At 40.3% G+C, this 13,636-nt stretch overlaps 1 protein-coding gene across 4 annotated transcripts in view; it reads right to left on the bottom strand.

Annotated features, from left to right (window-relative positions):
- Positions 1–13,636, bottom strand: part of LOC126284037 (splicing factor, arginine/serine-rich 19-like) — a 121,281-nt gene that overhangs the window by 100,201 nt on the left and 7,444 nt on the right. For 2 of the 4 annotated variants that reach the window (XM_049982599.1, XM_049982600.1), the window contains exons 2-3: positions 13,356–13,430; positions 8,332–8,445 (exon numbers count right to left, since the gene is read on the bottom strand). In XM_049982599.1, the coding sequence (XP_049838556.1) occupies positions 8,332–8,443 (112 nt within the window). In that variant the 5' untranslated portion in view covers positions 8,444–8,445; positions 13,356–13,430. Of the gene's footprint in view, positions 1–8,331; positions 8,467–13,355; positions 13,431–13,636 lie in introns of all 4 variants that reach the window. The other 2 variants (XM_049982597.1, XM_049982598.1) reach the window with 1 other exon arrangement.

Below are 13,636 nucleotides of genomic sequence, written 5' to 3'. Positions count from 1 at the left end.
TCTTTATGTCATATAAGCAGCAAGGACAGTAATACCATATGTGGATGACTGAATTGCAAAGCTTTACTAGACAGTGTAGATTCAAATGTGACTGAAAAATACTGTATTGATACTATTGTTCGTGTTGCCATCATGCACAATGTAGCTGACTCTCGAATTCGGAAATAGACTGTTAGATACTCAACCCCTTGCAACAGGTTCTGCAGATTCAAAATTATCAAGGTTCCCGTGAAAGTGCAGCAGACAGTTTTGAGGTAGCACCTGTTTTTTTCTGTATATAGGCACGACAAACAGGCCTCTAAAGAATACCATCCAGCAGACTCCAGCTGTGCGCAGTTTTTAAGAAAACTGTGACTCCTCAGTCAGTCACTGACAGTTTATCCCTTGTCATGTCTGGGTGAAACTTTTTGTCTCTCTTACTACTGCTGGTCATTTCTCTTCCAAGATTGTTTTGCATGACACCTACTTGAAAACACCTTTGGATGAACAGTCACAAAAGTCTATCATCAATATTCATCTGGGTCTCTTCAAATTTTTGCAACTGCAGTTTGGCAATGTTTCCGCACCTGCCAGTTTTCAGTGTTTTCTGGAGTAGCTGACTGTAACTCTTCCTTTTTGCTCAAATTATTTAGATGAACCTATCGTCTCTCTTGAAGAATGTTGGGTGGCTTGCGAAGTGTAAATGTAGATGTAGATGTAGCAATCTTTGCACTCTGTTCCAAGTATTGTCTGCAGCTGGTCTCAAATGTAACACAAACAGTTGTTACTTTTTTTCCGGACTGAACTTAAGTGCTTTTGTCATTTCATTAATAGCCTAGATGTTCACCCACTGCAATCACATTTGCTTGCTATCCATGACCTTCCACTCTCATGCAATGTGCTGGAATTGAAGCCTGTACCACGCAAGCTCACTAATTATATGTGGTTTATTCCTAATGCCGTCTGTATTGCAGCTCCCTTGCATTGCTTTGACAGGAAGAACACTTTTTTGTTTAGTTGCAAGAGTGTCAGTCTGCTTTCCAAAAGTTGAAATATGCTATGCTTAGTGATCAATGCCTTGTTCATTTTGATCCAGACAAACCCATAGTCTTGGCTGTGGATGCTTCATTTTACAGCATCGGTGCTGTTTTGTTACAAATTTGGTTCACCATTGTCTATGGTGTAACTAAGTTTCCAGTATCTTTCTGGCAGAAAATTTTACTTGGTTGCTGACCATAAAACTCTAAAATCTTTATTTAGCCCTCCTCAGTCATCCCAACTCATACGGTGCAGGAACGCCAACTGTCAGCTCTTCTTTTGTCAAATTCCCATTTGATATGGTGTAGTGGCCCACTCCTAAGCATGCCAAAGGAGATGCTCTTTTTTGACTCCCTATTGGCCTGGATTCAAAATTTAATGAGTCCTTTGCTTCGCGATCCTACACTGATGCATGAGATACAGATGTTTTGCTTGGGATTCCTCGTAATCAATGGAAAATTTCCCAGACCACAGCAGTGGATCCTGATCTGCAGATTTTGTTACATTACATCTGCACTGGTTGGCTGTGTTCAGCCAGACAGATTCGTAGCTCTGTGCTTTGTCGCTATTTTGCTCATTGGCATGTCCTTGCAGTTCACCAAGCTGTCATTTTGCTTTACACTGATAATGACCAATCATGTGCTGTGGTACTCCAAGCTCTCCAGCCTGACATACTTCATTTGCTACACCAGGGTCACTAGGGCATCGTTCGCACCAAGCAGTTGGTGAGATATCATTGCACTTGGCATGGTTTGGAGGCTCAAACTGAACACTTCACTTCTCATTGCCAAGACTGTGCTGAACATCAGTCAGCTACATCTCAACATTTCTTTGAATGGCACAGACCTCAAGCATCCTGGCAATGCCTGCACATGGATTTTGCACGAACTTACTGGAATACATGTTGGCTCATCACCCCCTTCACTCTTCCTATGAACTTTACTATGGCTTGTTCCACAATCCAAGCCTTGTCAGGAATCTTTTGCCTCAAGGGATTACCTGAAGTGATTGTGACTGACAAGGGATTTCAATTTGTTACTGATGAGTTTTAACAGTTTTGCACTAGCTCCAGCATCAAGTACATCACAAGTGCACCATTCCACCCACAATCCAACAGCAAAGCTGAACACTTTGTGCAACAATTTAAGCAACAGACAGACAAACTTCATGCCTCCCACACACAAGATCAAGCTCCGTTTATATTTTTATGTTGCTACTGCTCCCAGCAACATTACAGACCATCTCCAGCAGCGTTGCTTCATAGGCGGCACCACCGCAACTTGCTTCTGTTGCTGCACCCTCCACAGCAGGCAGTACTCACTCCACCTGGCCAAGCACTCTTCTACAGATTGTATGCCAGACGAAGGTGCTGGGTGAGAGACACCACTGTCTGATGTATTGGACATTCTGCGTTTCTCCTGCAGAGACCATGAGAATTGCTGGGACGACATCAAAAGAAAATTTGTCTATGTGAATTGTGTGATCTTCTGGAACCTTTGTGCTTTCAGATTCCATTCTTTCCTGAACACAGCAGCCCCTGCTCCATACAGCTCCTGAGGGAACTGTGCCGTCGTCACCGGTTCCCGGAGCAGATGGAACTCAATGCTCTTTCACAGTAGTCACCATCTCAACAGCCACGGTCATATAGGGAATGGTCCCGTATTCCCAGCGGCTGACTCACACGCTGCCTTGGGTCCCTCTGTAGTCACTGAGAGTCTTTGTTTGCTGCTTTGCCTCTTGATGTGGGTGTGCATCCTCTGCCCAGTTTTACAAATGGTTTTCCTGTGAGGGCTCAAGGCGTATTCAGCGTGCTGGCAGGATCTTGGCATTAGCCTCCGTTTTGGGTCTCACCTCCTTATTACGACCTGTAGCCAACCCTTTGCCCATTGTTGTTTGCTCATCTACACTTCATGACAATAGTGAAGAGGGGGGAGGGGGAGATAGGAAGGAGGGGGGCAGACATGTGGTATCACATATCATATTGATACCACCCCACGGGCATCATAGAAATGGAATTGCAAGTTTTCATCAGATACCAACAGCAGTCATGCAGAAGCTGGTGGACCCACTTGTGTGCATCCAATAAGCAGAGCCACCAGCAGTGACTCGGTACTTTGAGCACCCTCTGACACCAGAATATAGGACGCCTGGCAACAGTAATTCTGGCAACTTACGCTTGGAGCCACAGTGCTACTGGACAATATACAGATGCCATCTAGTCATGGCTCCATCTTCACCATTTGTGTTCTAATAGAGGAAGGCTTTTCCTTGTGCACATTGTGGTAACTGGTCTCTGTTTCTCACTGCACTATTTGTGCTACATCTTTGTACATTAGTAGGAATACAAGTTGAGTAAATCTTCTGTTTGTTGAGTTATCCTGTTCACTACTCATTTCTCTTCCTGTCCAGCTTTCCTACAATGCCAATTGCTGCACCATTCTGTAGCCCACTTCTTCTTACCATTGTGTATGAAGTTGTACACTACACACCACATTAGAGATCTCTCAAAAACACAATGTTTTTTATAAAATTTGTGGTGTAAATAATCGGCAAATGTGATGTTGGTAGGGAAAACAGTTAAGTCTATTTTGAAATTAAAAAATTTAAATATGGCTTCAAAATTATGGGAAAAGTAAGTTTTTCTGATGAAATTGGCAAGATTTTGAGAAACATATGCTTGAAGCAGGCATTAACAAAACATTCAAACTCACTACATTACCAGTTCAAGCAAGGTTGACAACCTCTTATGGCCACAGTTCTATACTAGGCTGCTCCCAGCCCTAGATTCTTGCTTCTAACCTAAGATGATGATGAACTCTAAGGGCACTTAAATGGCAAATAATTTGTTACGTAGACCTGGAATGGCAATTTCAGCAGTGTAAATATTCTGAGGTGATACAAATTCCTATGTAGCTGTAGGCAGTTTGTATTAAATGTTCAAATGCAGACTCCAGACAGTTGTTTTCACACTACCATGAAGTGCTGGTAGAACAACAGCATAATGTGTCATGAAGGAACTTCGATATGTAGACAATGTTTCCTTTTGAAAAACTTTCAGCATTGTATGGTTATGAAGTTAATTTTTTCTTTGGTGAATTAGATTTCATTAGTTTGACTTAATTTTAGAATCATATAAATAAATGTGACGTGTGATACCAATAAATTTAATGCAGTGATACATATACTTACATTTTCAACATAAAATTTAAAATAATAAATAGTTAATGGAAAATCTCATATAAAGATGTGAAAGAAATACTAACAAAGAGATAGAGGGGCTGGCCAATACTTAGCTCAGTACAGCTGATAGAAACACAAAAAACAACCGAAAATTTAAGTTCCTAGCTTTCGGAATAAATGTTCCTTCATCAGGGAGGAGAGAGGGGAAAGAAAGGGAAAAAGGGAAAGTGGATTTAGTTACTCACAACCCAGGTTATGAAGCAACAGGGAAAGGAAAACAGGAGGGTAGTAAGGATGGAGGCATGGTTGTCCATGCCAAGACTAATGCCACACTGTTTATTATGGTCAATAGCACAGTGCATCAGAAACAAGATAAAAGTCAACCAAGCTTTATTTTGACTTCATTTGCTACAGTGAATTTGAAGAACAATTCTATAACTATGAACCCTCACTTCATGCGGCTTACAAGCTTTTATAAAAACACTGGCACTGATTTATAGGTGAATGCAACAGACTAACAAGTATGTAGCACACACATCATTATCACACTTTTGAAATTGCGAATTTTATTTATTCTATGGCGACTCAGCTGTACATCAATGCCCATATGCATGTAAGCAATCTGACTATGAAAGTGTAATTGAAAATCAGTAACAGTACTTTTGTTAGTTATGTAACCCAAACACAAATGATTGCTGGTTGCTGCTGTACACTATCACCATTCCATCTCACTCAATAGCCAGAGTTCTCCAATAATGTCATTAATTGAAACTGTGGCAGTAATCAGATTAGCTGATTTAAAAAAAGGCACATGATTCCACAGACATATGGATGCTGTTCAAGGTAGTACAGAAATTCCAAGCAGACAAAATAAATGTGACAACTGATCAAATGCTGACCAACACAACATCAAAAGTTAAAACTGTTAAGAATTCCACAGCAACTTGTTGATGTGTTATTGCCTGTCGGCTTTCATCTCGGGATCTTGTCAAAGATTCGCCCTCTACTGCTGGTCGTGTCCGTCATGAGCAATGGAGGGAGGGAGGGGTGGGATTGGGGGGGGGGGGAGGGGAGAACCTTTGACAATGCCAGCTACACTTGCTGGTGAAATGTCAAAAAAATCACTGAACAAACATCAGCTAAAGATCCCAAGATAAAAGCCAACAGGCAATATATCAACAGAAGCTCAATTTTTAGGAGAACTTCCTGGTCCTTCAAAATCAAAATGGAGGACCAACAGGGTGACTTGTTTTTACCACTACTACCACATTTACTCGAATCTAAGTCGCACTCGAATCTAAGTCGCACTCGAATCTAAGTCGCACTCGAATCTAAGTCGCACTCGAATCTAAGTCGCACCTGAAAAATGAGACTCGAAATCAAGGAAAAAAATTTTTCCTGAATCTAGGCCACACCTTCAAATCGAAACAAAGTTGGTCCATTGTAAATGAGACACAATTTAGGTCGAATGAATGACGATACAGCTACAGTTGTTTGGTTCAAGTCGTAAGCTTAGCAGTTAAGCTTTACCAGGTAGCCATTGCTATGCGTCAGGTGCTCCGTCTGTATTTATATGGGTACCCTTCCTTTTCCAAGGCCAGCCAGAGTGGCCAAGCAGTTCTAGGCGCTACAGTCTGGAACCGCGCGAAGAAGAAGAAGAAGAAGAAGAAGAAGAGAGGAATCGTCTCATTAGCGAAACAATGGCAAGAGACTCTGCTATTTGTTGTTACTTACACTACTGCTTTCTTTGATAATGTCAACAAGAACAAAATAATAGACTGCGTATGATAGAAGATGTTCTGAATGAGAGTTTAGCGAAAATTTTTCTCCGTTTGAATATCTTTGCACATGCCTCTTTAGTACGTAACATTCTACACAGAAATTAGAGTCATCTTAGATTTAAAAATCTAGTCAATTGCCATGCTTCATTTCTGATTGTATCACCATTAGGCATAAGAATAATACGAATATAAACATGACATGATATGATATGTATATTCTTCTGCATTTGCTGTTGTCTCACTCTAGTTTCGTAGTTTATTAGGCAGACAGGATTTAAATGAGATAGGAGCAAACATGAAAGAATACATGACAAAACGTTTATATTTGTATTATTCTTATGGTGAAGAGAATACTGCATCTGATTCACAATTCATAAAAGTTCCTATTAGCAACCATCTCTTCTCACAAGTAGGAAAAAGTTCAGAATGTAGAGTTGGCCATATTGACAAACATCCCAAACAGTCTTGCCAGTCGGATTTTTGTAGTACATTGAAATGCTGCTACGTTCGAAGATGAACAATATGGAATTTGTATTTACTTCTTTGGATAATGTATGAAAATGCAGTGGTCGAAACTCGGGGCGCAGAAAAAAAGCTCGTCTTCCACTCTTCTCCTCCCCCCCCCCCCCCCCCCCCCCCAGATGCAGAGGGTTGGGCGCCAGTATTTATCTGTGTGTCTGCAGAGCATGCCTGTGTAGCGATACATATATTCGAAGGCAGAAGTTAGTTGTGGCAGCGCCAACCAACATTTTTCAGAACCTCTGCTTCCTTTGCACTCGATCCTAAGCTGCAGGTGGTTTTTTTTTTATTACAAAAACCGGAAAAAAGTACGGCTTAGACTTGAGTAAATACAGTATTCAATTTATTTCTGAGAAAGTGAGTAAATACGGTATTAAATGTAGGTCTGAAAAAAGTGTGAGTAAATACGGCATTCAATTTAGTTCTGAGAAAAGTGATCAGGAAATGGCAAAACTAAAGGTGTATATATTGGCAGAAGTCTCCAAAATAAAATTTGTCTTGCACTCATTGATGGCATTACAATCCTTTCCAATAACAGACCAGCAGCACTCCAGTCTCCAGAAAAACACTAGGAAAAAGCAGCCAAATCTTGGCTCCAAACTTCATATGAGAAGACACACTATATAGAAGGCACCAATCAAAATTAAACAATTAATATTTCAGCTAATCACCAAATACCACAAAAATCTCCCAAGTACACAAATTCTACTATCTAGGAAAAATTATCAAACTGCCCATGTTAAATATGGAAGTTCAAAAAGATATAGAATTGCATACAAACATACAAAGAATAGATACAACCAAAAAAACTATATCATAGTATGGATAATTACATCATTATAACACAGTTGTTGAAATAAAGCTCTTTATGCCTCTGAAATGACAACAACTGGTGGCCTAAACCAAACATAAAATCAACAAAAAATAAGCCAGGAAAGATCTCAATAATCTTAGGACCAAATTGTGAAAATGGAATTTGGATGTCAAAAAACAGTCACAGAACATCTTATCAAGTTACAGAGAAAAACAAAATCACATGTCTTCAGGAAACAAGAGTTTTACAGTCGCAAGAACACCAGGCTGCAGAAAGTCACCAGCCACTACTAAGAGTGAAGATCACTGTGTTCGTCATATGGCTATAGTGCATTGTATAGCATCAGCAGCAGTTGGGACCACACTGACACCACGAACTGTTACAAGTCAATCACTTCAAGGACAGCTCTGAGCAAGACACCTGTAGCGTGCATTCCACTGACTCCAAACCTCTGCCATTTGTGACTTCAGTGGCGTCAAGTGAGAGCTCATTGGAGGGCAGGGCACAGAATCTGATGAAGAGAGGATCTCCTGCCATCAGCTTTAAATAGTTCCTTATTCTTCTAATGCTCATGCAAAACAAACAGTAGAAGGGTAGCCAGAAGTTGTGCTCTGCATTTGTCTTCACTATTCCCAATCTAACAACATTGCATGATACCACTGGGATAGTGGCACTTGTAAATCTGCAGAGATATTATCATCCAAGAAAATATAAGAATTCCTGTGGTTTCTGCCTCACCCACTTCATTCCTAAGGTGGAGCAACCATTATACACTTTTGGTACCATTAAATACAAGTTTGTTTAATATCCATGCACAACTCATCAACCTCCCTCAACAGCTTTACTTCTGGCAGTAACTCTCTCCTAATTTGGCAAGGAGGTCAGGACAGCTGGTGGACATGAGGCCACAGTGAGTTGTGTCTGAATATCTATATGAACTGCTTAAGGCAAACTACAATCTGAAGCTGACATGTGACAGAATTTTGATGCAGCATTAGGAATGGAATATGTGTTATTTACCTCTGGCACGATTACTTCGACTCGAAGAGCTATAAGAGTCCATACGGAGACGTGATGAGGAGCTTCCATGTACACTTCGGCTCCTGCGCCGCCTCGAAGAATCCCACGACATTTCTGAAATGGATGGTTACTGTCCTGTTATTTCACAAAAATTTAATTAGTTCTATCTGAAAGGGACATCTGTCATTATGCAAAAGGTCATAAAAACAATGCTCTCCAATAATAGCATAACAAGAACAGCAACATATAGTGAAAAAAAAGAGTTGACTATATAAAAAACAGATAATATTCTTTTACACAAACACATAACATTACTGCTGATTAGATGCAGTCCTAAACAGAGACAAAAAATAGTCTGAGAAATCTCAGGTTCTAGGGCAATCAATCAATTCTTTGTCACTAAGACGAAAAACATATTTTGTGTATAAAAGGCAACATAAAACAAAACAGTGAAAGTGATTATGAGCACACATCGAAAGATACACAAACAGAGCAAAGGCTGCAGTTTGTATATGTGGAGTATGTTGAAAATCTGTTGGCTGACTGAATAGTTCAGGAGATTTGAAACATGAGCCTGAGGAGGTCAGTCTGAGGGACGACATTTGAGAAAGTCACACAAGAAATAAGTAAGTCACCAAGATTCTGAAATATGCACACTGTTGTCATTCTCAGCTGTGTAAGACTGTTGTCGCTTCTTGTTGTTGTTGTGGTCTTCAGTCCTGAGACTGGTTTGATGCAGCTCTTCATGCTATTCTATCCTGCGCAAGCTTCTTCATCTCCTAGTAACTACTGCAACCTACATCCTTCTGAATCAGCTTAGTGTATTCACCTCTTGGTCTCCCTCTACGATTTTTACCCTCCATGCTACCCTCCAATACTAAATTGGTGATCCCTTGATGCCTCAGAACATGTCCTACCAACCGATCCCTTCTTCTAGTCAAGTTGTGCGACAAACTCCTCTTCTCCCCAATCCTATTCAATAACTCCTCATTAGTTATGTGATCTTCCCATCTAATCTTCAGCATTCTTCTGTAGCACCACATTTAAAAAGCTTCTATTCTCTTCTTGAGAAGGCTGAGGGAGAGCAGGGACTAAATGGTGGCAAGACAGGGCACTCATGTGCAGCATCGGGAGGCTGTGGGGGAGAGGAAATGGAGAGGACCAGAGAAGGGGGAACAGACTGGTGAGTGTCTTGGCAGAGAGCATAGCACAATGACGGTTTGCGGACATGAATGGCAAGGTGGTGATAGGACAGAGGGGGCAGAAACTGTTGGGTGGAGGGTGTAGAGACAATAGGTTACAACAGGTTGAGGCCGATATAATTTTGGGAATGGAGACAGTGTTGTAAGGATAACTACCATCTGTGCAGTTGAGAAAAACTGGCGGTGGAGAGGGGGGATTCAGATGGCCCAGACTGTGATGCAGCCATTGAATTCAAGCATGTTATGCTCAGTTGCATGTTTTGCCAAAGGTTAGTCTACCTTGCTCTTGGCCACAGTTTGTCAGTAACCATTCATCCTGGAGGACAGCTGGTTGGTAGTCAATACTGTGGCTGCTTCCAAACCTGGGTCATCTGGATCCTCCACTCTGCTACCAGCTTTTCTGAACTGCACAGATGGGAGGTATCCTTACAACACATTCTCCAGTCCCAAAATTATCCCAGCCTCAATCTGAGATAACCTACAGTCCCCATCGCCAGACTGTGGGCAAGAGGTTCTGAGCTTTTCTGACTTACATAGATGGAAAATTCTCTTGCACAATAGCTTTTGATCTCATAATCCTCCTAGCCTCAATGCCTGCTAGCCCCTGCCCATGAACCTAGTTTCACTCGCCCTGCACTCACACCCTCCTTTCTACAGTCTACCCTTCCTCTCCCCCCTCCCTCTTCCCCCCTTCCTCCCACAAACCCGATCCTCCACATAGCTCCCCCTGCCCATCACCAGAACAAGCTCTTTGGTGCATATTTCAATCTTGTGCTTTTACTGCCTCTCCCTGTCAACCTCAATAGTCCTCCTCCAACCCTCTCTTCCACCCTTACTATTGCCACCACACACAACCCCTTACACCAGTCAAGCTGCAGTGAAAAAAAGAGCGTAGTCAGTCAGGACAATTTGGCCATGCAGTATATGTGCGCATGTGTATGTATATGTAAACTATTATCTGTGAAAGATTAGTCTGAAAGCTAGCAACATTCACAGTCTCGCTTCCACTCCTCTCAATGTCTTGGCTGTATGCTGTACGGTGAATTGTTATCTTCACTCCTTCTATTATTTATATTCCACCAGAGATTTTTCGTTACATTATTTATACTGTTTTCTTAGTTTGGTATTATTATAATTCATATCTTTTTGAGCAGCTGGTTTTAGGAAACAGCTGGTGTTCCTGGCGTCTTAAGAAAATGAGCTTTATGCTTACACATTTAGTTGCATCTAAACTGCAGATAAGGGAAATGATTGCCGGAGAAAAATAGTGGCCACGATATATATATATATATATATATATATATATATATATATATATATATATATATATATATATATATATATTCATTATAAAAAAGGTATATAATGTCATATGGAATCCATAAAAAATAACAGCACAGCCATATGGAAGAGTACCAGTAATGAGGCACGTGTGAATTTAACAATCTATCAGTTTACTAAGTCATAGTTGTAAAATACTATCACAAACTCTTTACAGAAGTATCAGAAAACAGGTAGAAACTGACCTCAGGGACATCAGTTTGGATTCTCAAGAAATGTAGACACATGCGAGGCAGTAACAACCCTACGACTTCTTTTAGAAGGTAGAGTAAGGACAAGCAAGCCTATTTTTTCGTCATTTTTAGGCTCTGAGAAAGTTCTTAACAATGTTGACTGGAATACTCTCTTTGAAATTCTGAAGGTAGAAGTGGTAAAATAGAGGGAGTGAAATCAGTTATAAAAATCAAAGGGCACAAAAAGGAAGTAATGATCGAGAAGGGAGTGAGACAGGTTCGCAGCCTATCCCCTATGTTATTCAATCTGTTTACTGAGCAAGCAGTAAAGGAAACCAGAGAAAAATTTGAAGAAGGAATTAAAGTTCAGCGAGAAGAAATATAAGCTTTGAGGTTTGCCAATTAAACTGTAATTCTGTCAGAGACAGCTAAGGACTATGAAGAGCAGTTGACCGGAATGTACAGTGTCTTGAAAGATGGACATAAGAAGAACACCAAGTAAAGCAAAACAAGGCTAATTGAATTTGGTCATTTAATCAGGCAAGCTGAGGGAATTAGATTAGGAAGTGATAAACTTAAACTAGTAGATGAGTTTTGCTATTTGGGCAGTAAAATAACAGATGATGGTCGAAGTAGAGAGGACATGAAAAGTAGACTGTCAAGAAAAGTGTTTCAGAAGATGAGAAATTTGATAACATCAAATATAGATTTAAGAGTCAAGAAGTCTTCTCTGGAAGTACTTGCATGGAGTGTAGTCATGTACAAAAGTGAAACATGGGCAATAAACGCTTTAGACAATAACAGAATAGAAGCTTTTGAAATGTGGCATTACAGAATAATGTTGAAGATTAGGTGGGTAGACCACATAACCAATTAGGAGGCATTGAATAGAACTGAGGAGAAAAGAAATTTGTGGCACAACCTGGCTAGAAGAAGAGATCAGTTCATAGGGCACATTCTGAGACATCAAATGATCACCAACTTTGTACTGGGGGGGGGGGGGGGGGGGGGGGGTTAAAATCATACACAGAGCCCAAGAGGTGAATACAATAAGCAGATTCAGTAATATTTAAGTTGCAGTAGTTACTTGGAGATGAAGAGGCTTGCACAGAATTGAGATTCATGGAGAGCTGCAACAAAGCAGTTTTCTGACTGAAGATCACATCAACAGAACGAAAAAATTAGTTTCCGACCCTGAAGATTCTCTGCAAATTTACTGTTATCACAAACATGAAGAGATCTAAGGTAGCCTTTTCTCCAATAGTGTCTGATACAATTTTCATAAGCCATTCAGAAATTTACTGTTGCTTTCAGATTCTTCAGGAGGAGTTATCATATAGGTGGGCAATACAGAGTAAATGAATCTGAAGACAACATTAAGGAAATGAAGGAAGAAATAGATGATGACTTGGGAGATATGATACTGAGAGAAGAATTTGACTGCAATGAAATGGCTAGGTGAAAACAAGGTAAATGAAACAAAGACGTTACCTAATTACGGAGAGTATTTGGAAAGCTATTACTCTAGCCAATATAAATATGGTACTAAAAAATGTTGGCAGAATGTAAATAACTTAAGATTAAAGGTAACACTCACCAAAAAGCAGACGCGTTGAGTCACTGACAGGCAGGTAATGGCTGAAAACGTGACTAGTGTCCATGTAATTGGATGAAAAGAATTCACATGTTTTACATCCCTTACTTTCTTGTACAGCAGGTGAAACTGAAGGAAACCCTGACATCAACTAATGAGGGCAGGAATGAAACATCAATTTTATGCAGAACACATCGATAAAAGAAAGTGAAACCAAGGTGCAGCTAAATATATTGTGTGCGTGTGTGTGCGCGCGCACGCACGCACACACACACACACACACACACACACACACACACACACACACACACACACACCTGATAATGTACATTATGGGAATGAATTTGCTATGGATACCACAGTGCAGTGCACTCCCCAACACAACATCTAGCTACACTTGGTCCATGAAATAATGTTCCCCCTCCATCCAATGATGAACCTGTTGCAATGACTTGAAAACTAGTTAATGGCACAATAAATCATATATAAAATCCAAAAAAGCTACTCGTCACATATTTATACCCAGTCAGGTCACCAACAAACTGTCTCCAGCTGAATTAGAAATGACAGTATTAGATACTAACAGTACACGTGACCTAAATTAATGAAACCTCAAAACAGCCTTCTTCTGAAGAGAGTAATAAAGAAAGTGTATTTTGTTAATTCTATAGGCAAACAATGAAACACATTTTGTTAAAAGGTATATCACTGTACCTGAGAATTACAGCGCACAGCAAACGTCAAAGTTTCAGATTCTGGAAATCCTGAGGGGCAGAAAACCACTAAAACCTTGAAAAAAGAAGTAATGTATTAAAATATAATAACGCTAGCAACATGACACAATTTTGTTAGCTGGGGTACACTTAATACTACTTTAATAAAAACAACTGTTAGTCCTAAAAGAAATACCAAACACCCACACCACTAATTCCATTTTGACAACAGCAATATTATAGGAACAGGAAAGACTGCTTACTCGATACAGCAAACTAAAA

This window comes from Schistocerca gregaria, chromosome 8 (genome assembly GCF_023897955.1).
Source record: "Schistocerca gregaria isolate iqSchGreg1 chromosome 8, iqSchGreg1.2, whole genome shotgun sequence".
In the NCBI taxonomy this organism is placed as follows: domain Eukaryota; kingdom Metazoa; phylum Arthropoda; class Insecta; order Orthoptera; family Acrididae; genus Schistocerca; species Schistocerca gregaria.
Note: the sequence above shows the minus strand (reverse complement) of the source record. Positions and strands in the feature narration are given on the sequence as shown.